The following is a 27972-nucleotide window of genomic DNA, read 5'->3' as shown; positions in this document are numbered from 1 at the left end:
CGACTCGGTGAGATTTCGTCTTTTTTTTTGCAATTACGTGGTTGCAAATTTATTTTTGATGGCTTCACTCCATTACGACGCTGATATTGTATCTATGTGGAAAATTTCTTCGGAGTAATATTTAATGGATTGTCGAGATTGATACAGTGAAACGACGTTATCACATTAAATCTCGCAAGGAGCAGACTGTATCGATGCTTGTTTAGTTGAAGAAGCCATCGAACGAGGAGTGGCCGATAAGAACGCCAATCCGAATATCGACCGAACACAATTAGGCACTGTTAGATTGCAATGAGTTATTTGAACCTTTGTAACTGGCAATTATTACGCAGTAAGAGCAAAGCATTTTTTACAGTCTTTGTAGCTTGTAGATATGATACTAATATATTCTGTTTTAACAGTGAACTGTTAAAGTTTTTGCGTCGCAAATTAATGGCAATTATACAGAGTGGTTATAAATGATTTTCATCTAGCCAGCTTTGGAATTTTTTTGCATGTAACTTTATTTGTGCCGATCTACTTTTTTGAAAGCTCTAGTTCTGTCATTAGTGTCACTTATTAATTAATAATAAATTGTTGTTAATTAAATTTTTATTGTTTCAACTAATTTCCAATAATAATTGATAATAATGTATACTTTGGAAAAAAACAAGTTTATAATTGAAGTCTATTTTCAAAGTAGACGCTTAGTAAACGGCAATTTTTTAATTTTGAGTTACAACAAGTAGGTACCCCTATTTTCGTAAGGCGGCATTTTTTATTTTACATGGAAAATTCACAGCTGGCTAGATGAAAATCATTTATAACCACTCTGTACTTTGACTATTCGTACTTTGTTTTCTACTTTATTGCATGCTTTGCAAGAGGAAAATAAAGTCCGGTTTTTATTGTCGCGGTGTCCGGAAGAGTTCGGGGGGCGTTACTGCAGCTGCGATTTTCATCGAATCATGTAAATATTTGCGGCGAAAATATGGAGATGTTTTTCTTTTTGAATACATGGTTTCGGCGTTTTCTATGTAAATAATACTCGAGTCCCTGGGCTGATTTTTCCCGAGTAGAAGGAAAACACAATTAATATTAGTGCACTCTGGGAGTCGTTAAATACCATTGACAGTTTGATTTGGTCGGCTGCTATGAGTGTATATAACCCAATTATCGTTCGGGTGGAACAATGGGTCACAAGTGTCGAGTCGCCCCTCGAATTTCCATAGAGGACGATCGTCGCATTTATTATCTGCTTGTGTGCGAACGATGTAATTTCGGGATTTTTTATAGCTCGTGTTTGCAAAAAAAATTGAGTCATGTGTAAATTAATTTGAATTTTGCTGCAATGTTTACTTTGTAACGTGAACGTGATGATTACCGCGGATCCTGTCTCTAATGGAATTACTGTTGAAAATGTCCGTTGACGAAATGTGCGAACTAGACAGTTTATTAGAAGCTTGCTTAAACAAATTTAAATTAAACGGAGTTTAAATGCGGCTTTTTAACGATTTTGACATGATTTTGATGATTTAATTAATAACTGAATGTACAAACGAATGTGTCATTTAATTTGAATTAAATGTAATTTGATGTGTTGTGATGGCGTTTTATTACATTTTTTATAATGTGCTGTATGAAGAATTATGCGATAAAAGCTTTCTCGTAAAAGAAATAGCGCCTTAACATAAATACGCCTACTAAGGCTAAAAAGCACGTTCATTTCAAAATCGGATTTGATTCGCTCCACTGCCCTTTGTTACTTAATGCACATTTATTAAAAGAGTCTTCACATTTTCTCTCCGATATCTTAAAGTAGTTTTTAATGAATGTGAGGTTTCTTTACCTTTCTAGACAGGATTGAATTTAAATTGAATTTTATCGATTGGTTTCAATTTCAACACTAATATTAATTTAATTAGATTGCGTTATTGGGTTCAAACTCCTACAATCAATATGTTTGTTATGGATTTAATTAATCTACTTATTGGACCTAATTGTATTTGTTTGTACTCAAAACGTTTGCGACTTAATAAGTAATTAGCAATTGCCACAAAATTAAATAAATTTATAAACAAATTTTGTGTTTTATTTATCCAACTGAATATCGAGGATCTCTCGTATGTAACAAGGGTCTACATTTTTTACCAGCTTTAAACATCGGGTTTTATCAGATAAATTTTTTATTTCGTGCAAAATTTCTTTTTGTCGCAATGGATCCAATTTTACAATTTCTCAAATGTTTGAACCCGAAGTCAGCCAATTAACTAACTAGAGAACTTTGTTGTTGAGAGTAACAATTATTACAATTTAGCAAAACTTTTGTTTTGATGATTTCCTACTTCCTGTTCGGAAGTTTGAATTGAGACGTCATAAAAAAGTATAGATCCGGTCTAAAAGGCGATGATGTTGTTCGGTACGTCGGTCTCAGCGTCTGAACCGATTCATCATTGTGATTTATGAATCGGCCACTCGGACGTGTGTCATCTGTTCGAAGGGGGCCTCAGATGACATCAATGCCGGACCTGTCGACCTCTTGACGTCAATCAACGACAGAATCACGAATTGGCGCATCCACCAAAATCGTTTCGGAAAAGCTCAGACATCCGCAATGCAGCGAGAAGCGAAAGATGATTTCTAATTAAATTCACACTTCAATTAGTTCGACGACGAATAATTAAAAAAGAAGTCCCAATTAATTTGCCTCGGAAATGTATAAAAGTTCTTTAAGATCGAGAAGAGCTTTTAAACGATTCCGTTTTTATTGTGAGAGGATTACGACGAATTCGTCAAAGAGGGATTTTTACCTAAACTCTTTTTTCTTTCGTTTTCTCGACCGTCGAAAACTCGGATTGAGTCATGGACAATCGCACGTGAAATTAATCGCTGCTCTAAATTACAACAAATAATCGAGAAATAAGTGGTCGTCTGAAACACTCGTAGCCGGAAATTGCCGTTTAAAATTCCCCGATTGCAATTAGTATCACCGCTGCAACGATTTATCGTTCGCAATAAAGATACCTCTACGATCGGTTTAACAAAAATTTATCAAAACTTTTTAATACTCATCCCGGATTTTGACGAAGCGAGTATTTAACAGCGACAAACTCGCTATTAGAACGGGATTTACTGAGTCAGCGTTCCTGTAATGGAACACACACATCAAGAACACTGCAAATGTAGGTTAACCCGTCTGAGGAGTTTACAATTTTGCCCGGAGGTGAACTGTCATCTCGCAGACGGGATTTATGAATCGAAAAATATGCTGCGTCAATCAGGACTTGGATTGTGATTGAGCAAAAACAAATTTTAGAATAAAAGCGACTCAGGGTTCAGAACGAAAACTATGTCGTGCATTTTCAAAGTAAAATAGGAATAGTCTACAAAATATTTATCACTATTTGAGTTATTTTTGCTTCAACCCAATTTTTAAATATTCTAATCAAACTGTTCTTGTTTTACACTGATGAAACACAGTTCTTTTACTTTGATAAAAATCGTTAAACCTTATTTGGTTTTTTATTTCAACGTTCATTAGTTTTGACGAACTTTTTAAAAATTTGTAAAATAATTTTTACTACTTTCGATACTTTTTTTTTCTAGGGACATAAAGTACTCGTCACTAAGACAGAGAAGAAAACTGAATTTACCTCAACTGAGAAATATGATCAAAATTAGTTTTTCTGAAACAATGTGCACAATCCTCGCGCGTGCTTCGGCATGGAACATGTTTTATCAATTGGACAAAAGATATTAATTTCCTCGCTTAATTATTTCGTTTATTTGTCCGTGAGCGGTAAATAATTTTTGCCGTCCTTAGGTTGTAGATGAATCACTCATGTTTCATTGATTTTGTTTAATTTTTTTCCGTTTCATGCGACGGTTTATTTCATTTTATTCGTCGGCAAATGCAAATTAGAAATTCGCGGTTTGCCCTCAAGCCGTAGGAATGCGGAGAAGCAGCAACATCTCGCGATATGAGATCGTTGGTGGTGTATTTCTGCTGATAGAGAAACATGTTTTTTTTTCTATTGCAGGCTGAAATATGGAGCGTCTTCATAGCGATCCTACGAAAGAGCGTTCGCAATTTACAAGCTTGCACAGATGTCGGTCTTATAGAACATGTGCTGAAGAGGTTGCGGAATGCGGACGTTGTCGTTGCAGGTAATTTATTAGAGGCGAAGAGAGAACGGAAGAGCCGTAAATTGGATGTCTCATGTGTTTGTTTTCAGATCTTTTAATCGAAATGCTGGGCGTTTTGGCCAGTTACAGTATTACAGTGAAAGAGCTGAAATTGTTGTTCGGTGCCATGAAAGCCATTAACGGCAAATGGGTGAGTACTTTTATGTTAAAACAGCGATGTTTTTATAACAGTATTTGTTTTATAGCCTCGTCATTCGGCCAAGTTGTTAAACGTACTCAGACAGATGCCCCAGAGGACGGGACCGGACGTCTTCTTCAGTTTTCCGGGACGGAAGGGATCGGTAAAGATTACAATAATTTTTTTTATGTCTGTTGTTTCGTCTTTCGAGAAAATAACTCGAGACTTTATTATATCATGGCAAAGTGAAATAAAACAGGTAATAAACTGCTCGGAAATATATAGCCTGTTTCTTCGAGAGAGTGGCTTTTAAATAACGAAGACGTTTAGTAATTAAACTCAATTTAACGAACTATCATCAACTTGGAAATGTCTTTATTTTTAAAGAAAAATTGAAACCGGAAGCAGTTTCAGCGTAAATTAATAAAGAGACTTAAAACAGCATCAAAAGAATTTCCATGAATTCGGAGCGCATATTACAGTTTTCATCAAATTAATAAGACTCGAGTTTTATTTTTGTTTATATACTTCTCACGACACGTTAAAATGCTAACTTTGTGGGAGTTTAAAAAATATAAGAGCTTGAAGGAGATTTCTTGGGATATTATGCCCGGCGCATCCACCATTTTTGCAAAATAAATGAACATTTTATTTTTATTCGCTGTTTTTTTTTATAAATAATTGTTATATGCTGAATATTAATGAAAGAGCGTTTTTCCTGAAGATTTGACACGTTTTTAGGACAAATTATTTAGATATTCTATGAGAGGTTTTTAAAGGAAGCAGTAAATGCGAAATAAAAGTTTCTTTATTATGGACGAGGAGTTGCTCGTCTTAGTTTGAAACATCAGAAGAACTTTTTTTTTTTTTTTCTTAAATGGGTGGCTTTAGTTTGACAGGTTTCAAAGCGTCGATCGTGCAAGCATTGTCTGTTTCTAAAACTCTTGGTAATTCAGTTTATTCTCAGGCCGTCGTCCTGCCGCCTCTGGCGAAGTGGCCGTACGAAAGCGGTTTCACGTTCACGACGTGGTTTCGTCTCGATCCCATAAACTCCGTCAACATCGAAAGGGAGAAACCGTATTTGTATTGGTGAGCGGTTTCCTTCGGGTCGCATTTCCCCATTGTAACATTGAATAATTTCAGTTTTAAAACCAGCAAAGGTGTTGGTTATACCGCGCATTTTGTCGGCAATTGTCTCGTTTTAACGTCGATGAAAATCAAAGGAAAGGGCTTCCAGCACTGCGTCAAATACGAATTTCAACCGAGAAAGGTATGAAAGGGCCGCTTATCTACCGGTAATCATTGTCGGTTTCAGTGGTACATGTTGGCTGTTGTTTATATTTACAATCGTTGGACGAAGAGTGAAATTAAGTGCTTGGTTAACGGGCAGTTGGCTTCCAGTACGGAAATGGCGTGGTTTGTGTCGACCAACGACGTAAGTTGATCGTTTACAAGGTAAAAAAGTGCGTTTTTGTGCACCGGTTGTTTTGCAGCCTTTCGATAAGTGTTACATAGGAGCGACACCGGAGTTGGACGAGGAAAGGGTGTTTTGCGGTCAAATGTCGGCGATTTATCTCTTCAGCGAGGCTTTAACCACGCATCAAATTTGCGCAATGCACCGATTAGGGCCCGGATATAAAGTGAGTATGACGTCGGTACAATTCGTAATTGTTAATAATAACACGCTTTCAGAGCCAGTTTCGGTTTGATAATGAGTGTAATATTAATTTACCCGACAATCATAAAAGGGTGAGTGATAATACCAGTGAGTCCAACTCTAGCATGACTGCATCAGATGCACGATCCGTAAGCATTTTTTTTTTCTTTTTTTTTTGCACATTTTAGCCGAGCTCTAAACGACGCGTCTGAAATTTTTCTGTTATTATTTTTTTGAGCTTGGTAGAGTCGAGCATGAGTTTAGAGTTAGGTGTTTTCGTTTTTGCATTTAGATTAAGGATAGCTGGTTCTGTGATAGACGTCCGGAATAAATTTCTAGGTTTTGTATGATGGAAAACTGTCAAGCGCCATCGTTTTCATGTACAATCCAGTAGCTACGGATAGTCAACTTTGTCTACAATCCGCTCCTAAGGGAAATATATCTTATTTCGTCCACACCCCCCACGCTCTCATGTTGCAAGTATGGTAACAATCTACGCGATGAAACAATTTTTTTCACGTGATTTTCTAGGACGTGAAAGCTGTGATAACACATTCCATCCACAGTACATTGAATTCGATCGGCGGTATCCAAGTGTTGTTTCCTCTGTTTTCTCAACTGGACTTGCCTTATGAAACGAACGGATCGTCCGATTCCAAAAGAGATCCCACTTTGTGGTAATGAAGTGTTTAATTTTGAAACGTTTGGTTCTAAGAGAAAGTTTTTCACAGCTCAAAGCTTCTGGGTTTCATATGCGAATTAGTAGAGACTTCACAAACTGTCCAACAACATATGATACAAAATAGAGGCTTTTTAGTCATCAGTTTTATGCTACAAAGGTCTTCGCGGGAACATCTCACTTTGGACGTCTTAGGATCGTTTCTCAGTCTCACTAAATACCTCGTCACCTGTCTCAGTGCCAACAGCGAACTTCTACTCAAACAGGTAAAAATTATAACAAATTCAAGTCATTACAAAATAGAAGATAAATTAAACGAAAATGTGTCAATTTTACAGGAATTTTCTTCTTTGATGCATGATTTTTTGTAGTTATAATTGGCATAGTTAACATTTGCTTCAAATTGCTGTAAAATTGTTTACAGCAATTTGATTTTAGCATGTTTTGTAAGAAAAACTAATGGTTTGCGCAACATCTTTTTTACTAACCAGTACTTATCCAAGCATGTTGTATTTCGTTGTTTGCTTCTTATGGTGTTTTTCTTTGATTTAATTTATTTTAAAGTAAAACGATGTGAATGGGTAAGTACCGGGAGCAGTTTAATCAATTTTGATTTAGTTGTTTTGCTTCTCGTTCCTCACCTGGCAGCTTCTCGATCACGTACTCTTCAATCCGGCTTTATGGGTCCACACCAATCCGATGGTTCAAGCAAGACTGTATAGTTACTTATCGTCGGAATTTCTCTCAGACACACAGATCTATTCAAACGTGCGACGCGTTTCGACAGTACTTCAAACAATACATACTTTGAAGTATTATTATTGGGTTGTGAATCCTCGTGCGAAGAGTGGAATTACGCCGAAAGGTTTAGGTAATTGTTATTTTGTTAAAGTAGTTCGAAAAGTAATCTTTGTGTTTAGATGGGCCACGTCCTGATAACAAAGAGATCCACAGTATAAGACAGTTTATTTTGTTATTTTTGAAACAACTGATAATGATCGGAAATGGTGTGAAAGACGACGAACTACAAAGTATTTTGAATTATCTAACGACGATGCATGAAAATGAGAACCTTCACGACGTTCTTCAGATGTTGATCGGTTTGATGTCTGAACACCCGTCATCGATGGTTCCCGCCTTCGATGCTAAACACGGCGTTCGTACAATCTTCAAACTTCTCGCGTCTGAAAGTCAGTTGATTAGACTGCAAGCGTTGAAATTGTTGGGATTTTTCTTGAGTCGAAGCACTCATAAAAGAAAATACGACGTTATGAGTCCGCACAATTTGTACACGTTGCTCTCCGAACGACTGTTATTAAACGAGGACGTCCTCACTATACCGACTTACAATGTTTTATACGAGATTATGACGGAACACATCAGCCAACAGATTCTTTACACGAGACATCCGGAACCGGAATCGCACTTCCGGCTCGAAAATCCCAGTAAGTAGACGAAATTAACTTGCCGCGAGCTCGGGACCAAATTGAATAACTAAACGAAATAAGGAGCGAGGGAGATTGTCTAGCTAAAACAATTCATACACTGAAAGGGCACTCTAAAATGAGCTTTTGGTGAATTTTTCCAATGAGACTGAATTCAATTGAAATTTCGCAGCTTATTATTAAACTGAGATTTCAGTTTTTGAATTCAATACAAATTATTTTTTAACTCCATTTTCTTACAAAATAATAGTACATTACAAGCTAGATGGTAAATATGGCACTATTACCCCGGGTGCTTATGTATACGATCGAGAGGCGCCAGCCTCGAGGTCGGATAAAGCATAAGGGGTAATGCCATTACCACCGAGGTTTGTGTACTATTTTTTTATTCACAATCACTTTATTTTCAATCAAAAATTTGAGTAAAATAAAATTCTAACAAAGTTAAGGTCTAAACGTGGTAAGCCATCCAAATGGCGTTTGATTTTTGACATTTCTGTAATGTCAAAGAAAATATTGAAATAATGATTAAAATCGTCGAAATGGAGCATTGTACTCCTCCAGAAGTAAGAGAAACAGCTACAAAAGCATTGAATACTAATTTAGCAAAATATTATGCGTAACTTGACACTTTGAAAGAAAAAAATTCCGGGTATTTTTGTAATTTTAATGTTGGCTATTCTGCATATTACCGCCCAAGAGAAGTAATATTATTACTCCTCGTCAGATTTAATGATGTGTTGCCCAACCTTTAAAAGGTTAGTAATCGGCATATTACATTAGTGATTGTGAATAAAAATATTTTTTCCATTCTTATTCAAATTTTTATTGCACTCGTAAAACTCGAAACCTGTTGCATTTACATTTTTTTTTTTTTAGTGATACTAAAAGTGGTGGCGACCTTGATCCGCCAATCCAAACAAACCGAGCATCTTCTCGAAGTCAAGAAAATGTTTCTCTCTGATATGACTCTTCTCTGCAATAACAACCGAGAGAATCGGAGGACGGTCTTGCAAATGTCTGTATGGCAAGAATGGCTTATCGCAATGGCATACATTCATCCGAAAAACGCCGAAGAACAGAAACTCTCAGATATGGTGTATTCTCTTTTCCGGATGTTGCTTCACCATGCTATCAAATACGAATATGGCGGATGGCGAGTTTGGGTTGACACTCTTGCTATAGTACACTCGAAAGTATGTGTAATTACTTAATTTTATTTTTTTTAATTATGTTTTTGTAGGTGTCTTATGAAGAGTTTAAATTACAATTTGCCGAAATGTACAAACATTATGAACGTCACAGAGCTGACAACATTACGGATCCTTTGGTGCGTCAGCAACATCCCATCAGTACGATCTCGGGATGGGATCAACAGACTCAAGTTTCGAACGGTTGTCACTCTGAAGAGTGGCATAATTCGCATCCCTTACAAGAAATCGAACCGGAAACTGACAGGTCTGAACCTGTCTGCAGTTGTGATTATAATTCCACAATGTCGGAAGGAAGTCCGGCTTCCTATCTCGCCAAACATGAAGACAGTGAAGGCGTGTCGTTGGATTCGAGAACCAGCGATTTGTATAGCGACGTCAAGATAGGGAAAGAGTCGCCGTTTTCGCAAGATTCGCCCATTAAGAGTCAAGTGGCGGAGGATACACCGGAATCGGAAGTCACTGAAGACTCTCCGGTATTTGTTTAATTTTTTGTAAACCGAAACATTAATTTTGTGTTTTTTAGGTTTGTAACGGTATCCACAATGAGAGTAGTCCCAGTTTTGGTAGCCCGACTCGCAATTGCGAAGAGGCAGTGAAAAATGAAATAATTGAGGAGATAGTACAGGAAATCTTGAGTAATTCTGAAAAATTGCTCGAGGAGCGTGACGTGGAGTCGTTCTCACCAGTGGTGCACGACGAAGAGATTGTCCAAGCCGTGAACGAGGTTGTCGAAGTCGCGAAGGACATCCCGACTAGTCCCGAGAAGGAAATTCAAGATAGCGAGTCGGAAAGATACTTAACGCCGACCGAAGAAACGGAAAAAGTGTGTGAAGACACCGACAATAAAGCAAAATCGGACAATGAAAATTCTAAACTCGATAGTGTTAGTGATAAACCGACTGATAATAAAATATCCGAAGCTGTGCCAATCGTTGAAATTAGTGCTGTGTCTGTAGAATTAGAGCCGTCCAATGTTGAATCTAGTCTAGAAGCGAACATTCCGGAATCTAGTTGTAATGATGATTCTAAAAACGAAGGCACCGAAACTAGCGAAGTGCCTGCTGTTGAAAATATACCAACGATTTCACAAATCTGTGATCCTAGTCATTATACGTCGAGTGATGAAACGCAGGAAAATGCTCACGAGGAAACGAAACGGAGAGGGAGTCTGCCGAATGGACAACAAGACAGTGGGAAGGAAAACCAAGCTCAAAATTCGCCGCAAAAGAGACCGAGAAGTGCTTCGACTTCAACACAAGTCGACCCTAACCATTTTGGTAACTTTATCATTCACAATTTACAAAACGTTTAACCTTTTTTTCTAGATAATAAACGCTCAAAGTCGGGTTCTTCGTCGACAAGACCCATGTTTAGTCCCGGCCCAACACGTCCACCATTCCGCATTCCCGAATTCAAATGGTCTTACATTCACCAAAGACTACTTTCGGACGTACTTTTCTCACTCGAAACCGACATCCAAGTTTGGCGGAGTCACTCGACTAAGACGGTCCTGGATTTCGTCAACAGTAGCGAAAATGCGATATTTGTCGTAAATACGGTTCATCTCATCTCGCAACTGGCCGATAATTTGATTATTGCGTGTGGGGGACTTTTGCCACTTTTAGCCTCAGCTACTTCGCCTAATGTAAATTACATTAAACAGTTGAGAAATAGGGATAACTTTTCTTTTTCAGAGTGAGTTAGATGTGATTGAGCCGACTCAAGGCATGCCGATTGAAGTGGCCGTTTCGTTTTTACAAAGATTGGTAAATATGGCTGATGTATTAATTTTTGCCAGTTCTTTGAATTTCGGAGAATTGGAGGCGGAGAAAAATATGTCGAGTGGAGGGATACTGAGGCAGTGCTTGAGATTGGTGAGTTTGATGGTGAAAAATAGAGAGATATTTTGAAAATTGTGTATATAATTTATTTGTGGCATGATGTATATATGTTTATTGTGCGTGTGTGCGTTAGGTTTGCACTTGTGCAGTTCGGAACTGTTTGGAGTGTAAAGAAAGGAGCCGTCCGCACCACACAATTGCACCCACTTCACATAACGCTACTCACAAGGCAGCACATTTACAATCATTTATCCGGGGAGGACAAAACTCCCCGAAGGTGAGTTCAGCCCGCCAAATCCGATTTTACTTATACGAGGTACATACTATTTTTTTTTTTCAGACCGTTGCTGATAATTTATCACAATCGACTCCCGTCAAGGACCCGGAAAAGCTCTTGCAGGACATGGACGTGAACCGTCTTCGCGCTGTTATTTACAGAGACGTGGTGAGAACCTTCATCCAGGCATTAAAATTAGAACGAACTTAACGAAATTGTCTAATATTACCTTTTCCAGGAGGAGACCAAACAGGCACAGTTCCTCTCACTCGCCATCGTTTACTTCATCTCCGTGTTGATGGTGTCGAAATATCGCGATATTTTGGAGCCTCCCGTGTCGATTCGTGCTCCCAGTCCGGTTCCTGCTGTACGAAACAACGGAACATCGCATTCGGGGAGTCCTCAAGGTGAGTGGTTTGAGTTGGAATGTGAGATTGTTGAGCCAATCACCGACACGCATTTGTGCTAACGTGTTTCTTGTATTGTTCGCTTACTGGTGAGAATAGAAGGGAGTGCGAGGCCTCTCTTCCCTCAGTGGTCTCACCACGTCTATCCGCAATTCCTGCCGGGCACACATCCTAACGCCGTGCCTCATCACAATTACGTGAGGCATCGGCATTCCTACGTCAAACATCACCATAACCTTAATAATAACCACCATTTGCATCACCATAACCATAAAATTGACCACCGCTACCACAGAAATTCTATTGCCGGCCACCAAGGTAAATGGATGTCTAAGAAAATGTTTGTGTTTTTATCGGCACTGGCTAAACACTTTTTGCTTCTTTTTTGGCGCTTGTGCATGAATGCAAAAGTCAGTGCGAATGGTTTAAGTTTTAAAATGGTGGATTCGCCGGGGCGATGACTTTATTGTTTTTTTTTGGGTACAAAATATGCGTATTGTCACTGTTTATTTATGTGTTTTATTTACTTCAAGAATTTAGGTAACGCTTGACTGTTTTTTTTTTGCTTAATTAAATTAAAAATTTGAGACCAAGTCGAGTAAAATTTCTGATTCTTGTAGCTTCTCGTTCTGTGCACAACCAAACTCAGGAAGACAGCGATTATGACGTTATTACGGAATACGTCATGGAAGATAGCAATTCTGTGGTCCAAGAGAACGATCTTCATTCAGGTCCACCGTCAATTAAGGTATTTTTTCGTAAATTTGGGTATGGTTATGAATGGATTAGTTAGTTGGATGTTTTCTCTTTGATTTTCTATTTTTTTTTGTCTGAATGGATGTAATGGTGATTGGTGGATGTAAATGTTAATTTTAGTACGTACTAACTTTTGCTTTGCTGCGGCGTGCCTTTTAACAGGTTAACGCTAGACAGCGTCCTTCTCTTGGACATGGGTTCTCTGTAGATTATTCTTTGGATGGAATAAGGCATGCTCGAGGTCGTGACAATGCTCGTATTAAAAAGGTAATGCAATTTTAACCGCTTGAAAGAATTTTTCTAAAGCACCGGTCTTGGGTTTTTTATGATTCGAGGTGCACCTAGGGGATTTGCATGATTTTTTTTCGCAATTGCAATACTAGTGTGACACTAAACCGGCTTTTTGTAGAGTACTGATTCAGTCGAGGACATCAATTCGGTCAATTCATCTGAAACGAATAATGTAGGATCGAATAGCGAAATGACAATTGAAGACAATAAAGTCAACAATGATGAAAACTGGACCGATATCAATCTAAACGAAGATGGCGAATCGAAAGAAGACACGCGGAATCTTCAAAACATTACCGAAATGATCGACATTGAAGGTAATATCGCTCCGGAACGCGGCGAGAAACACCACCCGGAAATTTCAGTGGTTCGAGTCCCGGATAACGTCATCCAAACTCCGGCCCAAATCCGGCCAGATGATCTTCCCGTCAGCAATTTAGTAGATCACATCTCTGTACCCACGCCTTCGAGAGAAGCCTCTCTCACGCAAAAACTAGAGATGGCGCTTGGCTCGGTTTGTCCACTCTTGAGGGAAATCATGGTCGATTTTGCTCCTTTTCTTTCGAAAACTCTGGTCGGCTCTCACGGCCAGGAACTCCTAATGGAAGGCAAAGGACTCACGACTTTTAAGAACAGTAACTCCGTCGTAGAGTTAGTAATGTTGCTTTGCTCGCAAGAATGGCAAAACTCGTTACAGAAACATGCCGGTTTGGCTTTCATCGAATTGATAAACGAGGGCCGTTTGTTGTCGCATGCGATGAAGGATCATATCGTGAGGGTGGCAAACGAGGCTGAGTTTATTTTGAATCGGATGCGAGCCGACGATGTGCTCAAACATGCCGATTTTGAGGTATTTTAAATGTTTTAGTTGAATTTTTTCTATTGTGTTTTTTTAGTCGCAATGCGCGCAGACTTTAATGGAACGGAAGGAAGAAGAACGAATGTGTGATCATTTGATAACAGCGGCAAGACGTCGCGATAATGTCATAGCTAGTCGGTTGTTGGAAAAAATCCGGAATATTTTATCAAACAAGCACGGAGCTTGGGGCTATATGGATCCAGCGGCGGCTAAGTATGTCGATAAGATATGACTTGGGTTTGTTACAAAGTCGGTTTTAGGTTAAGTGAGTTTTGGAAGTTGGACGCTTGGGAGGATGATGCTAGAAGGAGGAAAAGATTTGTTCATAATCCGTTGGGAACGACGCATCCGGAGGCGAGTCTCAAGGCGGCGATCGAGCATGGGGCGCCCGAGGATGCCATCTTGCAAGTAAGTTACTGATTCAATAGAAAGTTATGGAACTTTTTTTATTTTAAATATTTTTCAAAGCTGTTATCTAATGAAGTTTCTTATGTGATTATGTTTATTTAGATATCAAAGTTATTTCTTTGGAGTATGAAAAATCTACTACATTAATGTAAACGATGGAGAAGATTATTTTCTTGCTTATTTCTTGTATTCTGTTAATTAAAAATTAAATTAAGTTTGAATTCTATTAAAGCAACACGAACTCATACATCATCTCAATAATTAAATTTTAATAAACATCACCTGAGAAAGTCTAAAATGGATATAAATTACAAACTTCTATACTTGATAATTGCAAGAACTGTGATATAAAAAATTCAAAATAAAAATTACATTAAAATTTAGAGCTTTTATACAATACAACATTTTATTCTTCGAATTATACTCAACAAGGCTTAAACTTGCTTTAAATCTGTTAAAAATAATTTGACGTTTCGTATTGAGAAATGCCAAACAGTTGTCAAAACTTCCTTACACGGGAGAAAAACCGTAAATTTTGACAGTGTCGAAGAATAAAAGTAATTTGTTTTTTGGTTTAAACAATTTTGTTTTCGAGTATAAACTTTATTTGAATTAATTTTATTGCAAATTTATTGTTTCAATATATATAAAAATATAAATAAAAATAACAATACGTGGATCGAAATTTTTATTTTTGACGGCTTAAATGACCAAAGTTGTGAAATAATCAGATGAAAATTTTTTGAAAAAAAAATTTTTTTTAACATTTCAGGTGCCTCACTCGCCCTCAAAAAATATTTTTTTGCGTTTTTGGATAATGTGGTATAAATTACCAAATGGTCAGATAAGTATTTCTCAATAAAAAATTTTTTGAACATCCTTTTTATTTTTGTCAGTTAAATGTTTATTTTTATCAAAATACTTACATTGATGTTTCAGTATATTTGTTGTCCTTAACATAACCTAATAAAATAAACAAGAATCAAAACAGTTTTATTGTTTGGGGCACCTACAGAAATGCCGCCTCCAGTTTTTATAAAGATACTTTTTAGACGTGAAAGAAGCATTTCCAAATAGGGCTGGAAAAAAACTTGTTTAAATTTTTTTTTTAGTATGTGGGGCACGTGAAGAACATAAACGTATTTTTTTTAATAATATTGAATTTAGCGGCATTTGCCAAGCAACTTAGCAAATAAAAAACTATAATTTCACTATGTTTTTTGATCCACCTTAATGAACAAGATCTTTTTTATCGTAAAAAGTGTCGCTTGTTAGATTTTAAAACATTCGCGAAGAACAACATCTTTGTGCTTTTTGGTTTGAATTATTGTTTGAGTCACTTTGTTTAGGCCCGGGAAGAGTTCCACGCCCATCTGGCGGCTACCAGAAACCAGCAACCGATCCAGCCCAACGATTTGATGGATGACAGTGAACTGTTGACCGACGATCGAGAATTAGATAACGATCTGACAGGTGGTGGTTTTTGATATAGTGGTGAATCGAGTTTCAATGTTCGTTTTCAGGCCCCGTCAATATCAGTACAAAGGCTAAATTAGTGGCCCCCGGTGTCGTGGCGCCCGGAATGGTGTCCATAACATCGACCGAACTCTATTTCGAAGTCGACGAGGAGGACGTCGAATTCAAGAAGATCGATACCGAGGTAAGTCCTCGTGACGTCTAATAATTATAAACAGATTAAGAAGGTTCGAAATTTAATTTGTGGTAATTAGGGATCGGTAGTCGATCGTTTCGGTAATCAATCTGCGTGAAAGGTAATAATTTTTAAAGGGGGGTCTTATTAATGGTAAAAAGCGTGTTTACATAAGGTTGGCGGTTGGACACGCCCATACAAAGCGTTGATTTATCGTTTTGGTGATGAATATACAACGTTGGGTATTTTCAGATTTCAATAAGCCGGACAAGACTAATCAGAGACGGCTCGTGGGGCGTGGAAACGTATTAGTATCGAAATTTTTTTGAGTCGTCGCTGATTTTGAATTGTTGCTTCACCCTGTATAAAGATCTCGCGATTGTTTTCGCCTCAGCGCCGGCATTAAACCCATCCCACGTCCAATGTTTTCGGATAATAAAAGTATCAAATAACTCACTCGAGCTCGAATATCTGCGAGTTTTTCGAAAGAATTTATGCCCAAATAAAACGATACGGACTGGTATCTGGCCGCAAAACAAACACACCAAATTTACATAACATTAACCGGCGATTATTTTTCGTTCTAGTGATGTTATAAAATCAATTTGAGTGTTGTTTTTTTTTTTTTGAGGAAAAAGGTAGGTGGCAGTGTAAATAAACAAAGAGATAAACCCCCGTGGTTACTTGTTGCATACTCGAAACGTGGTAAATCACCAGCCGACCGTTGTTTGCAAGGCACTGATTATAGGATTAGAGTTGTTGGATATTTATTACGAGACCTCTCATAAAGAAAGGAAAACGGCGATGGACGTTATCGCGCATATTAAACGTCCTGCGAAACGTCAACTTAAATAATTCCGCCCATTCACTAAGCGCCCCGTGGAACACACCTCGGAACAAATTGGTCGTACCTCCTTCACGTGTATTACATGGGAAAAATTAATGGAAAATGAGACAAAGTCGAATTAATTTTCCGGTGATAAAAGTTCGGCTACGAAACGATTGTGCTGCCTTTTACGGGCATGGAGGAGGTTTTCGTCATTTATCTCACTAATTGGACGGCATATTTTGATAAGGACCGCATTTATAATTGCAGTGCATAAGAAAAGACAGACAGTGACACATTTTTTGGAAAAAACCCTAAATCGAGCTGGTAGCTTTTCTAAAATTTTTGTAAATTATTTTTTTAATCATAAATCTCTAATTAACAGTAAGAAATGTTTTTTATTTATTTCAAAATTAAAATATTATTTTCAGTGAGGAATCCAATTTGTAATGGAATTTTAATTTATTGTTGTTCCGTTCCTGCGTTGTTTAATCTAGTACACTAGTTTACACGATTTTTATGCTATTGCTGAAGGTTATAATTTCTTATAGATTTTGAAGCAATGAGTTAAAAAGAATATTTAAAAAAGTTCACCACGTCACGTTTAAGAAATATAAAATTAACAAAAATAGAAAAACCGCCAAACAACAAATTAAAAATTAGTTATTTTACTTTGTTTTTTATTCTTTTTTGGATCAGTCTTCTTTATAACAGTTCAATGGTAATCGCTTAACATATTTTCATCCTAAAAACCTTTGTGTCGATCTTCGAACACCCTTCATATTTTGATGAAAACGCTCGCCCTGCTCCTCACTCATGCTGTCTAAATTTTTAGAAAAGAAGTCCAAATGCAAGTCAATGAAATGTAGTTTAAGACTCATTTAGACTCTAAAGGTGACAATTTGGAAATATTTCAGCAATAATTTGAGTTTTAAATAAATTTTAAATTGGAGGCATTTGTATAGAAAGCAGGAAAATTATCGTTCATAAAAAAAGGTGACTATTATTATCATAAAAATAATAATTTGATTTAATGGAATATTACACAAGTTATTATTTGTAAACTAGTGTTATTTTCTCGTATTAATCGGCATAATCACTGCGAGCCAAATCGAGAGAAAAAAGCTCAGTTTAATCTCGACATCCAGTTTTGCCTCTTGTGGCATAATAATGGTCGTCTTCCGTTCTGGTCTTTCAATTAAAACTAAAGTGAAACGAGTCGATTTTGTGGAATCCGTAATGGGTAATTGGCCGTATTCTGGTCGTTGTTTTCAGCCGTCGACGATTTATAAACTGGCTTCATGAATAATTGAATATTAAATACCATGATGCATGCGATCATGCGGCATGAATGCACCACCGCCACCGCCGCGTAAAAATGTTTAAACGCTCGTGTGCGAAATTATTTCATCTCTCGATGAGGTAAAAAAGCGTTTAAAAGCAGCGTCCGAAATTAATTGGTCGCGCGAGTGATGCATAGTTGGAGTGCACGAGATATGATTCGAATGAATATATCGGCGTTAATTAATGCTCGTCTTATTTTCAGGCATGTAAATTGCATGTTTGCTGAATAAATTTCGAATTACAAACGAGTACTTAATTCAAAACATAATTAATTATATACTATTTGTATTCCAAACATAAGTCGTGTTAACTTGTTTATGTCGTCGGGTTTTAACGCGCTCGTAATTTTAAACGACGCTCTTCATCATTTAATTGAGATTCGGGACCGTTTTTAGTTTAACCAAACACCAAAAAAATTCGCCAAATCGATAGTTTGGTTTTAATGAAGATGTCGATGTGTTGACCAAAGACAATTTACATAATTTAACGTAATTTAATGGCAAAATTGCACATGCAACATGAGTTTGACAGCTGACGCATGGCTGATTTATTATACCGGAGTCATATGCATACGAAAATCGACAAGCAATTATGCGAGACAAAATGGAATTTGGCGGTTCTGAAAAAATCACTCGTAAAACTTTTTCAATTCCTAAAATTATGAGAAAGCACTTGTTTTTAGAGTAATGTAACCACATAACAATTGCTTTAAATGTTTTCACTATACCAAGTTATAAGAACTACATAAGTGCAATAATATGTCTAATAAAATTGAAGAAAGATTTTTAAATGGAATCATTAAAGAAAAACCATTAAATTCCACAGCTACGAGGAACAAAATTTGGAAATGAGGTTTTTTCTCTAATGAATTATCTGATTTTATGAAGTCTACTCAAAAACTTAATTTGAAAAAGTTTTTACCTTTGATTCTATAAATAAATAATACAATAAGTTTTTCAATAAATAATACACTTGTTGAGGGACTTTTTAAAAGTGAAATGTTTATTTGGCCAAATTTGGAATTAATGGTTGAGTAAAAAAAATGAAGAGACTAAAAGATATTCCACTTCTCGTTTGTCCGCCTATCATCAAGGCAAAATTCCTCCCGCATACTTCGGGCTGAATTCTTCTCGACGTGCCTAACCACAAACCTTTTTTAAAATTATTTATAAACCACAACTACCTCTTCGTAGGTGTATAAGTCAATGACCATCATCAAATTAGTCGTCCCGGTCAATTATGACACGATTCTCTCCTATTTTCGGCTTTTTGCTCTTGATTTATGCTTTATTGGAGTCAGGTAAGCAATTTGGAGTGCCCGCATCATGGTCTTCTTCTCGGTCCGCGTCGATTTCAATTAGCGGTCACCGAACAAACCAAACAGCTCGAGGCGGTCCCCGCTAAACGATTATCGGTTATAATTTATAACATAATTATAGTGGTATTGTGACAGGGTGTTGCGAGATGCGTGGGACTTCGGTAGTCCCCGTCGAGACCACCGAGATGGTCCGCGGCTAATTCCAGTGATTATTACCCCGAGTAGTGATGGATGTTTGCGGTTATCACTCGAAACGGCGTTATTTACGACCCCGTGCATCCCTAACGGGTCATTATTGTTTCTTGGAGATTTTTAAAACAAACATGGGCGTGCTTGTGCCGAGATTAATTGAAAAGATGCGAATCGAAAACCTAAACAATCACCGATTAATGTTTATTATCTTCATCACTCGAGAAAAAAGCTCTCGAATTCCATTCCGTCACAGTTGCAATTAATGATAGGCCGAGTCCGAGCATTAATATGGCCGTCAGCGTGTGACTTTTTTCCTCGTTAAAATACTTGCTTGCAACCGAGGTGTTAAATACCGATCATTGATGGGACCATTGGGAAAAAACGCAAAAATCTGATTCTCGACGGGATTCGAGACCTAATAAAATTTAATGTACACACATAGACGTGACGATGTTTTTAAATTAAGGACAAAAAACCTACGTCATCGATCCGAGAATTTAACGATACTAAAATGGAAACGCTAACACGTCATAGAGAACGACACGCGATTGTCGGCGAGCTTTTATTAAAAGACCAAACCAAAAAATGGATTTCGGAAAGGGCACGCCCTGTGCATGGTAATCAGTTTTTAGCGTGTCAACGCGCACAAACATTTCTATTACTTATTTTTTAACTTGGCAGAAGAAAACATTTGTTAAATTAGAATGGCTTGCACATACACCGAAAAGAGAAAAAAATCTTAGTTTATTTTAAAAATTTTTGTAACTCTTATTTTCCCACAGATAATAGAAAAAAAAAATTTCAAAAAATGAGTACAGTTGACGCGTTAGAAGGTTGTATGAGCAGTAGATTTGCATGTTGTTTCATACGTGGAAACTTCAACATTTTCCAGTTGCTTTTACTGGGACAGTTTACAAAATCTTTAATTACGATGTAATTTTAATTTGTCAATCAATTTAAAAAAACGGAAAATAAAATTTAATTCAAAACTAAAGTTATCTGAATAAGTTTTCGGTTACTTTACATTGCCAAACATAAAATTAATCGCGAATTAAAATGTGATTGCAATTAAAAATGCGTTGTAAAAGGTACTTTTTGTTCAAAATGAAAATGTGAAATTTGTTTAAAAGAAAACTGTGTTTGAGGCTACGGCACTGTTTCTCGCAATTTCCTGGGCATACTTCGCCAACTTATTTTTTATTGTACTCAAAAATCACATTTACTCTTTGGGATAAAAAAATTTAAAAAAATAAAATACACTCGCCCTATGGCATCTTCTTCTATTAAATTTATTATTAAAGTAAATTTGAAATTTTAAAAGAATTTGAGAAGTAATACATTTTATTTAAAACACATACTTACTGTTGCACTCAAAAATCACAAATTCACGCACTTTATTTTGCGATAAACAACAAAATAAAAAATTAAAATGCACTAACCTTATATGGCATCTTCTTCTGCTACCCTTTGTAGCAATTCGTCTCTGCATCTTAAACGGACCTACTGAAAATAAAGAAACACAAAATCAGTTTAATGTGTTATTCAGTTGAAAATATTAAACAAAAATTTAATTGTATTGTTGACTTACCCTTTAATCCGGATCCTTGTAGCACGATTGTCTTCTCCATTCCCTCATTGGCACTCTTTAATCGTTCGAAATTTTAAAAATCGCGCAATACTACGTCTACGCAATAATATGTCTATTAGGTACCCAACACGCACGTACTGATAATACAGCCTCCATTAGTACATAATTTCGCACTGAAGCACGAAATAAGTAATTTATTCGGACAATTATTACAGTTCAGTTTACATGCGTCCAAACATGAATTTTTACCGAAAATTGACTTTTGTTTAAAGGTGACAATAAAATTTTAATTTGCTATTAATCGATTTAGAAAAGGCGAAATAAAATTTAATTCAGGACTAAACAATTAAGTTGTCAGTTACTTTACTTTTTCAAACATCAAATTAATCGGGAATTAAAATTTGATTTCAATTAAAAATGCTCTGTTGACTTCGTCAACTTAAACCGCGTCAACTATATATAGTTTGAAAAACTTTTTTCCACGTTTTTTTTTTTTTTAAAAAATTATTTGAGTAAAGTTACAAGAGAAATGAATCTTTTCTTAACGACTGGACGAAAATAAATTGTAAAATCTTAACTGTACCAAATTTAGAGTAAAAAATTGAAAACTTTGTTTATCCATTTAATATAAAATATAAAAACAAATGTCTATATTATGCGGTAGGTGGGTTTTATTGAATCTAGATTTATTTCTGTACAGATTAGTAATGACTACTGATCATTGTTTTATTTAAATATAAAATTTTTATTTTATAATAAATATAATTATAATATTAATGTGGTTTAGTTGCTTATACGGTTGGCAACTTTATGGACACAAAGTGAACATTTCCGCGCCTCGAGGTGCACTAGGTTCCACTAAAATGGTCCCCTTCGGCTGCAATCGAGCCGTCAACAGTCCATAACTCATACGGTCAAAAAGTGGCCTATTATTAACTCCATCTTAGACAAATTCCGTGTGCGTGGGTCCACTTTCCCACTAATTACATGTCTATCAATAGGCACGCACCGTTTTGGCAGTCACTGGTCACCTCCTAGGGTTTCTCAGGTAGATCGTGGTGCCTGTAGGGGGTCACCTTTTTACGCCGTTGTGTAAATATTTGGGTGTTTTCGGGTCGTGCGTTATAAATAATGGTCCAGCTCCCGTTTGAATTTTTTCCACCCAGTTTCGGCAATTAGGACCACACCGTCCACGGGGTCATGAAATTTTAATGGTCGGTGAGAGGGTTCGTTTAAGACAAAGGCAAAAGGCACGGATGTTGTCTCCCAGCGGGACTCGATGTGATGGACTGCGTGGGTATGGCCATGGTATGGCCGGCTTCCCGCAGTATCAATTATACAACGAAATGCGCGATTCTTGATGGGGCGATGGGTTTAGAGATTTTGTTTGTTTTACGAACGGAGATGAGACGGCGACGACTACCTGACTTCGGGAGGAAATAAATTATTTTCGGATGGACAGGAATTCGGAGATCAGATTACGACTTACATTGCTTCTTATCTCGAGGGGAAAAATTTCGAATTCTTATTTTAACGAAGTTCGGAAAGTACAGGTGTGTGTTTGGAATTGCGGTTAAAAAGACCAAAACTGAACTTATTGTCGTCTACTGAATACCAAAGAACATTTTGTTTTAATAATTTTGCTCTAATATCAAATTTTCTTAAAGTAATTAAGTTTTTAAGTAGTGTCTTTGCGTTTTTTTCTTAATTTAAAACATTCCGAAAGCAACAAATTGCCAAAAGATCAGAGATTATAAAAATGTTGAAAGAATTTTATCAAGAAGCAAGGAACGTGAAAAATTCTGCTCTTTTCTCGAAACTTGTCTATAAAATCGAGTAAAAAACGTAGCCTAGATATCCTTTTCCTTAATGGCATTTGCACGTATCGGCAATTAAAAGAATATAACCTCATTGTTGTTTCCTCGTGTTGTTTGTTATTTATTGTCTGCCGCTTTGCATTCACCGAGCGGCCGTTTGCATCGAAAGCGTAGGATTATGCCGATTGATTTAAATTATCATAATTGGCTGGTGAAAAAGCAGCCCGTGTGTTTGATTTTTCCTAAAGAATTTATTTCACCTTCACGACATTTTGATTACTATTCAGTACATCGAGCTGGCGCATAATCAATGCTTGCAATCTAAATGAAATATGATGGTTTTAGATAAACATCTACAATATTGAAATGCGTTGAATAACTCGCGCCGGAATTCATTCTCGGACTCGACGAACGAATTTTTTTCCGGGTATTACAAGAAGGGTGCCGTAGTAATTGAGTTGGAGAGTGTATAAAAGCGTGACATTTCATTTGTCACACTAACCGTCCATTTATTGAGTCATATTCTTTATATTCTCGTTAGAATATTAATTCGGAGGGAGGATAGGTGACGGGACGTGTTCATTTCACGCGCCGTTGAAGCGACGCATGGCGTCGAGGCGTCCAAAAGCCCGGATTATTCCGCTCCGATGAATTTTGATTACGTCTCAATGTGACTTATTCACCACCGAAAAATAAATTTCGAATAAATATTCGCTGAGTTAATCAAGGCAGATGTAAACATGGCTCTTAGCCGTTGGCGTCCAAAGCGAAACATAAAGTAATATCGGACTATTATTTAGTGGGGACGCATAAATCTCGCTCCATGGGCGATGCAAAAGGCACCGCGGATAACGATTCCAATAGGATCGCATGATTTTGCTCAACGAGGATAACGACTTGTGCGATGTCGATGCTACGAGAGGCATCAACCAACACACATCGCAAAAATTTTTGCTAAAGTGTGTTGTAAAAGTCTCTTTTGCGTAATGTTGCGACTCCGGTGAAAAACAGGTGCCGTATCGGCCTTCACTCCGGGTAGTAAAACAACATTGCGTCAAGTTTCAATTGTCGTCGTGCATAATAATAATAAAGATGGTTTACGAGTGGCGTTTCTTTCCGAAGCTCTTGACGTCCTCACAATGGTCTCCGACAGGGCAATAGGGACCCCCTGCCGACCGGCCCGAAACGTTTCCCTCCACGTCTCGCTTGCCCCTACCGGGGACATTCCGGACCACCGCGGTCCGAATTAGTAATGCAATCGGTTTAATAATAATAAGACCGATAAATTACCGCTAAATATGTTCTTATAATAATTTTAATATCCAGCTGCTTTGACAATATTTTTTCCGCGACCAGTTTGGTAATTTAATGGTGGCTTCGGGCGTTTTTCGAGATTTTTTTCTCTGGACAAAGAGAAGACGAGCCGCTTGCGCTTTCGTTTTCCGGTTAAGTGCACTAAAAGGATGAGCTTAGGCCGTTTTTTCGGTTCGGTTGGAGTGGTTTACATCTTCGGGATAATCTCCAGACAAAAGGAGGGGTCTTGCACAATAACATAAAATACATTCTTGTATCGAAAGACAGGTAAATGGAGATAGTCTTTGAAGACATCGCGAAAGCTGGCATGTGTGCTATTTCATCGTCTCGTTGAAACAATGGGCGACGACAAACGGAACCGACCCATCGCTTTTCGTACCCGAAAAAAACGACGAAACGACGGGAGAACGCGCGACATAAATTATGGAAAAGTTGAAGAACGAGTCTTCGGACAAAGAGTCACTACCACATCGAAGATTAACACTCGAGAAGGACACTCGATGCAGGAGGAGTGATTATTAAAGTGTCGCGTCAAGAGGAATCCGGAGCGGACAGGCCTCTGGATAACGTAACACGATAATGATACCCTTAATTAGTAGCGTTTTTGACGAGTTGATGTTTGTTGTGGAAAGAACGAGGAGAACTCGTTTCGCGTTGACGTACCATAGATTGGCTTCGCCTCCTAGAGGCATCTATCTATGTTTGCGTGGCGGGGTGAGCGGCTAACGTACTGGTGGCCCACGTTTCAGCACTGCTTGTAATACGAATTCATTACGGGCCTCATTATCATTTATTTCAATATCGCCGGCCCTGGACGTAGTCGGAGCCACAATCGCCGGGGGCGGCCGATACTTAATCATACAAAACGAACGTTGATGGCGTGTTCGTTCACAAACTGAACGTAATTTTTTTATTCGTATAGAACGTGGTGCGATTGTCTGTACCAATACCATACCCATCGCGTCGTGGTAGTCTAGCTGAGACGAAAGCAACCAACTTGGCGCCGTCTACCACCCGCCGGACCCAGACAACACGCACACCCATCGCCCGTCGAGTTTTATTGTTTTACCGTTACAGATATCAAAAGCCATACGCAAGAATGCCCGGCCCTTCCGCGTGATATACGACCTAACGTCAACGAGTGATATTAAAATCCAGCGGCCATTTGCAAACAACCATGGCACATTAGAGAATTTCAAAAAAAGACACTTTTAAAATACGACACTTTAACGAAATAAAAATACGTCAATAGTAAAGATAACATAACGTCTGAATAAATCTCATTTTTAGTATGAAATCTTCAAATTATGAAAATCAATTTTAGAAATTATTTTTTCATTTAGATAACGCATATAACGGTTTGTACAGACGAATTTCTGGTCAAGATTCAACAAAATCTACTTCCATTTTTTTTTATAACAGCCGTGTATACATACAGGTTGCGCCAGAACTCGCGCCCCAGAGAAAAATGCCATGTAAGGTAAGATACCAGGAACACGGAAAAAATGTTAATAAAAAGCTATCTATAAAAATTTCGAAATTATGAGAGTTTAAATTTTGCACTTTGACTCTATTTATTTCTGTCGAAAAGATTTTTTTTTGCTACAGACTATCAGAAGAGGAAACAAGAAAACTGTATCCTAAATTCTAACTATCTTTAATGTTATTTATTGTGGCTTTTATTGGCAATTTTTTTTTACTTTTACTAAATAATTATAAAAAAACATATAAAAGATCATCACTATCATTAAATAGACATAAAAAATGACAAATGTCAAAATTTTTTGATAGATGGAATTTTAATTTTTTTTTTCTGTTTCTAGTATCTTATCATTCTTATCTTACTTGAAACTTTTCTCTGGGGCGCGAGTTCTGACACACCTGTATGCTCGTATAACACTATTTTTAAATTTATCATTTCTTGTTCAAAATCTCATAAACGGTTGTTCGTAGTATCATATCGTGTTTAGCTTGTGAATACCATATTTCAAGCTTTTTTATGACAAAAAGTTGATCGACCATTTTTGCGATACCTTAAAAAGTTTACTTGATGTTTTAATATTTTACGATAAAAAAAGCTCTAATGCTTTTATGCTTATACCGCTCTTAATAGACTTATGCCTCTCTTATGCTTATGCTCTTATTATGCTCACTATGTGCATGTTTTAAAGTTCGCGCTCTTATGCGTCCGCCATCTTTTATTGATTATTTGAATTAGTATTTGAATTTGAATTACAGAAAAATTGCAGACTTTAGCAGGGTTCCAACTCCGGACCTAGCTGCCACCACGGTCATTGCATGAAAATTAAGCTCTATAGTCACGGTGGCTCTAGTCTAATATATTAATATTAATTTATATTGAATTTTAAAATTATTTTAATTTTTGTGTTTCTATAATGTTTTATGCATTTTTAGACGCCCTGAACTGCATTTCGATCAATTTTGAAGCTTTAAAGTTTTTGATTTTTGACAAAATTTTGGTCGATTTTTTTTACCCGGAGCGATCTATTGCAATAATAACTCCGAAATTATTAGCGACAGTCCGTTATGTTAAGAACCGTTCGAAAGTACTTTTAATTGCTTTGAACTTCTTTAAGTTTTTTGGACACCTAGGAGTTTATTTGGTTCAATTTTGAAATTTTAATTTTTTTCGATTTTTATTAAAATTTTTGGCGATTTTTGAAACCCAAAGATATTAGCTAAAATAGTAATTTTTTTATATTAAATTGCCAGAACTTCTGTTTGTACATTTTTTTTAGTTTGAAAAGCATTTTTGCTCAAAGCATCCGTAGGGGGAAATGTTATGTCTTAGAGAATTTTATGCTAATGGTGCCGTAAATCATGTCGACTTTAACTGCCGCCTAGCACCTGTCTCGATTTTTGTAAAAATCGTCGATTCCATTTCACGTAATTTTTGGTTTTTCCTTCACTCCGGAATCAATTTGTAAGTAATCCCCGAGGAGATCTGGCAATTTATCTTCGGTGATTTCGAATAATTGCGTCATTTTTGTATAGTTAAGGGTTCCACATACGAAGTTTCGGGTGAAGTAAAGCCACCCTCCCTTGGGAAATCACGAGGAAGAGCTTCGGCGAAAGAGCAACACGAGTCATTAAGGACCGATTTATGTTCGCGTGATCGGACGGATGTGCGTTTTGTTTAAGCTTTGACTAATTTATTTGACTGGTTTTAAATGAAAGTGTAAAAATGGGTAATTAGGGATTAATAAGGCTACTGTTAGTTTGGGAGATTAGGACTAGATTAATGGTATGTCGACGCCTACTCTATGACGGACAGTGAGATTGTATCGAGAATATTTTAGTGTAGAAAAAATCCAACATGTATGATGTATGGTTTGAAGTCTTGGTATAATTATTCATCCTGTTGTGTGTACAAGTGCGAAGGTATTTGATTCGTTGGTAGTAAAATAAATCGAAGAATATGTTCAATTCTCTTCCATGGGTGTATATAATATGAAGACGTAAGTAATAAAATCGTCCGTATGGAATGCCCATAAAGGAATTACGAACGGCGTTCTTCATTACCGGGTAGCTAACAAATCAATTTATAAAAGAAACAATGGAGTCTTTTTACGACCATTTGTAAATTTGATTAATTCGCAACAAAATGCCGAACGCGTTCGTTTTTACATTCGTTCATCGTGTATTCATTTATCTGCGCATACTTTCTTTCACCTTGTATTTCTTGCGCGATCTTTAATTATTTATAAACCATTACAGGCAACGACACTAATTTATTGCCGGCGGCACAAGTGCCTCAGACACAT

At 37.0% G+C, this 27972-nt stretch overlaps 1 protein-coding gene across 16 annotated transcripts in view; it reads left to right on the top strand.

Moving 5' to 3' along the window:
• LOC123005718 (neurobeachin) overlaps window positions 1-27972 on the top strand; it is a 106570-nt gene that overhangs the window by 43474 nt on the left and 35124 nt on the right. For 2 of the 16 annotated variants that reach the window (XM_044399617.1, XM_044399612.1), the window contains exons 3-31: window positions 4020-4146; window positions 4215-4315; window positions 4371-4466; window positions 5271-5392; window positions 5447-5573; window positions 5619-5738; window positions 5797-5943; window positions 5996-6052; window positions 6300-6440; window positions 6492-6637; window positions 6692-6905; window positions 7258-7510; window positions 7560-8084; window positions 8964-9280; window positions 9328-9771; window positions 9822-10575; window positions 10624-10943; window positions 10993-11172; window positions 11273-11416; window positions 11480-11602; window positions 11655-11823; window positions 11923-12141; window positions 12444-12571; window positions 12742-12846; window positions 12989-13720; window positions 13767-13942; window positions 13990-14137; window positions 15487-15610; window positions 15661-15797. In XM_044399617.1, coding sequence (XP_044255552.1) covers window positions 4020-4146; window positions 4215-4315; window positions 4371-4466; window positions 5271-5392; window positions 5447-5573; window positions 5619-5738; window positions 5797-5943; window positions 5996-6052; window positions 6300-6440; window positions 6492-6637; window positions 6692-6905; window positions 7258-7510; window positions 7560-8084; window positions 8964-9280; window positions 9328-9771; window positions 9822-10575; window positions 10624-10943; window positions 10993-11172; window positions 11273-11416; window positions 11480-11602; window positions 11655-11823; window positions 11923-12141; window positions 12444-12571; window positions 12742-12846; window positions 12989-13720; window positions 13767-13942; window positions 13990-14137; window positions 15487-15610; window positions 15661-15797 — 6396 coding nt within the window. Of the gene's footprint in view, window positions 1-4019; window positions 4147-4214; window positions 4316-4370; window positions 4467-5270; window positions 5393-5446; window positions 5574-5618; window positions 5739-5796; window positions 5944-5995; window positions 6110-6299; window positions 6441-6491; window positions 6638-6691; window positions 6906-7257; window positions 7511-7559; window positions 8085-8963; window positions 9281-9327; window positions 9772-9821; window positions 10576-10623; window positions 10944-10992; window positions 11173-11272; window positions 11417-11479; window positions 11603-11654; window positions 11824-11922; window positions 12142-12443; window positions 12572-12741; window positions 12847-12988; window positions 13721-13766; window positions 13943-13989; window positions 14138-15486; window positions 15611-15660; window positions 15798-27972 lie in introns of all 16 variants that reach the window. The other 14 variants (XM_044399613.1, XM_044399609.1, XM_044399619.1 and 11 more) reach the window with 11 other exon arrangements.

This window comes from Tribolium madens, unplaced genomic scaffold (genome assembly GCF_015345945.1).
Source record: "Tribolium madens isolate multiple individuals breed KSU strain unplaced genomic scaffold, Tmad_KSU_1.1 Scaffold_20;HRSCAF=117;Tcas5.2_LG4, whole genome shotgun sequence".
NCBI classification, from domain to species: Eukaryota; Metazoa; Arthropoda; class Insecta; order Coleoptera; family Tenebrionidae; genus Tribolium; species Tribolium madens.
This window is presented reverse-complemented; position numbering and strand designations above follow the sequence as displayed.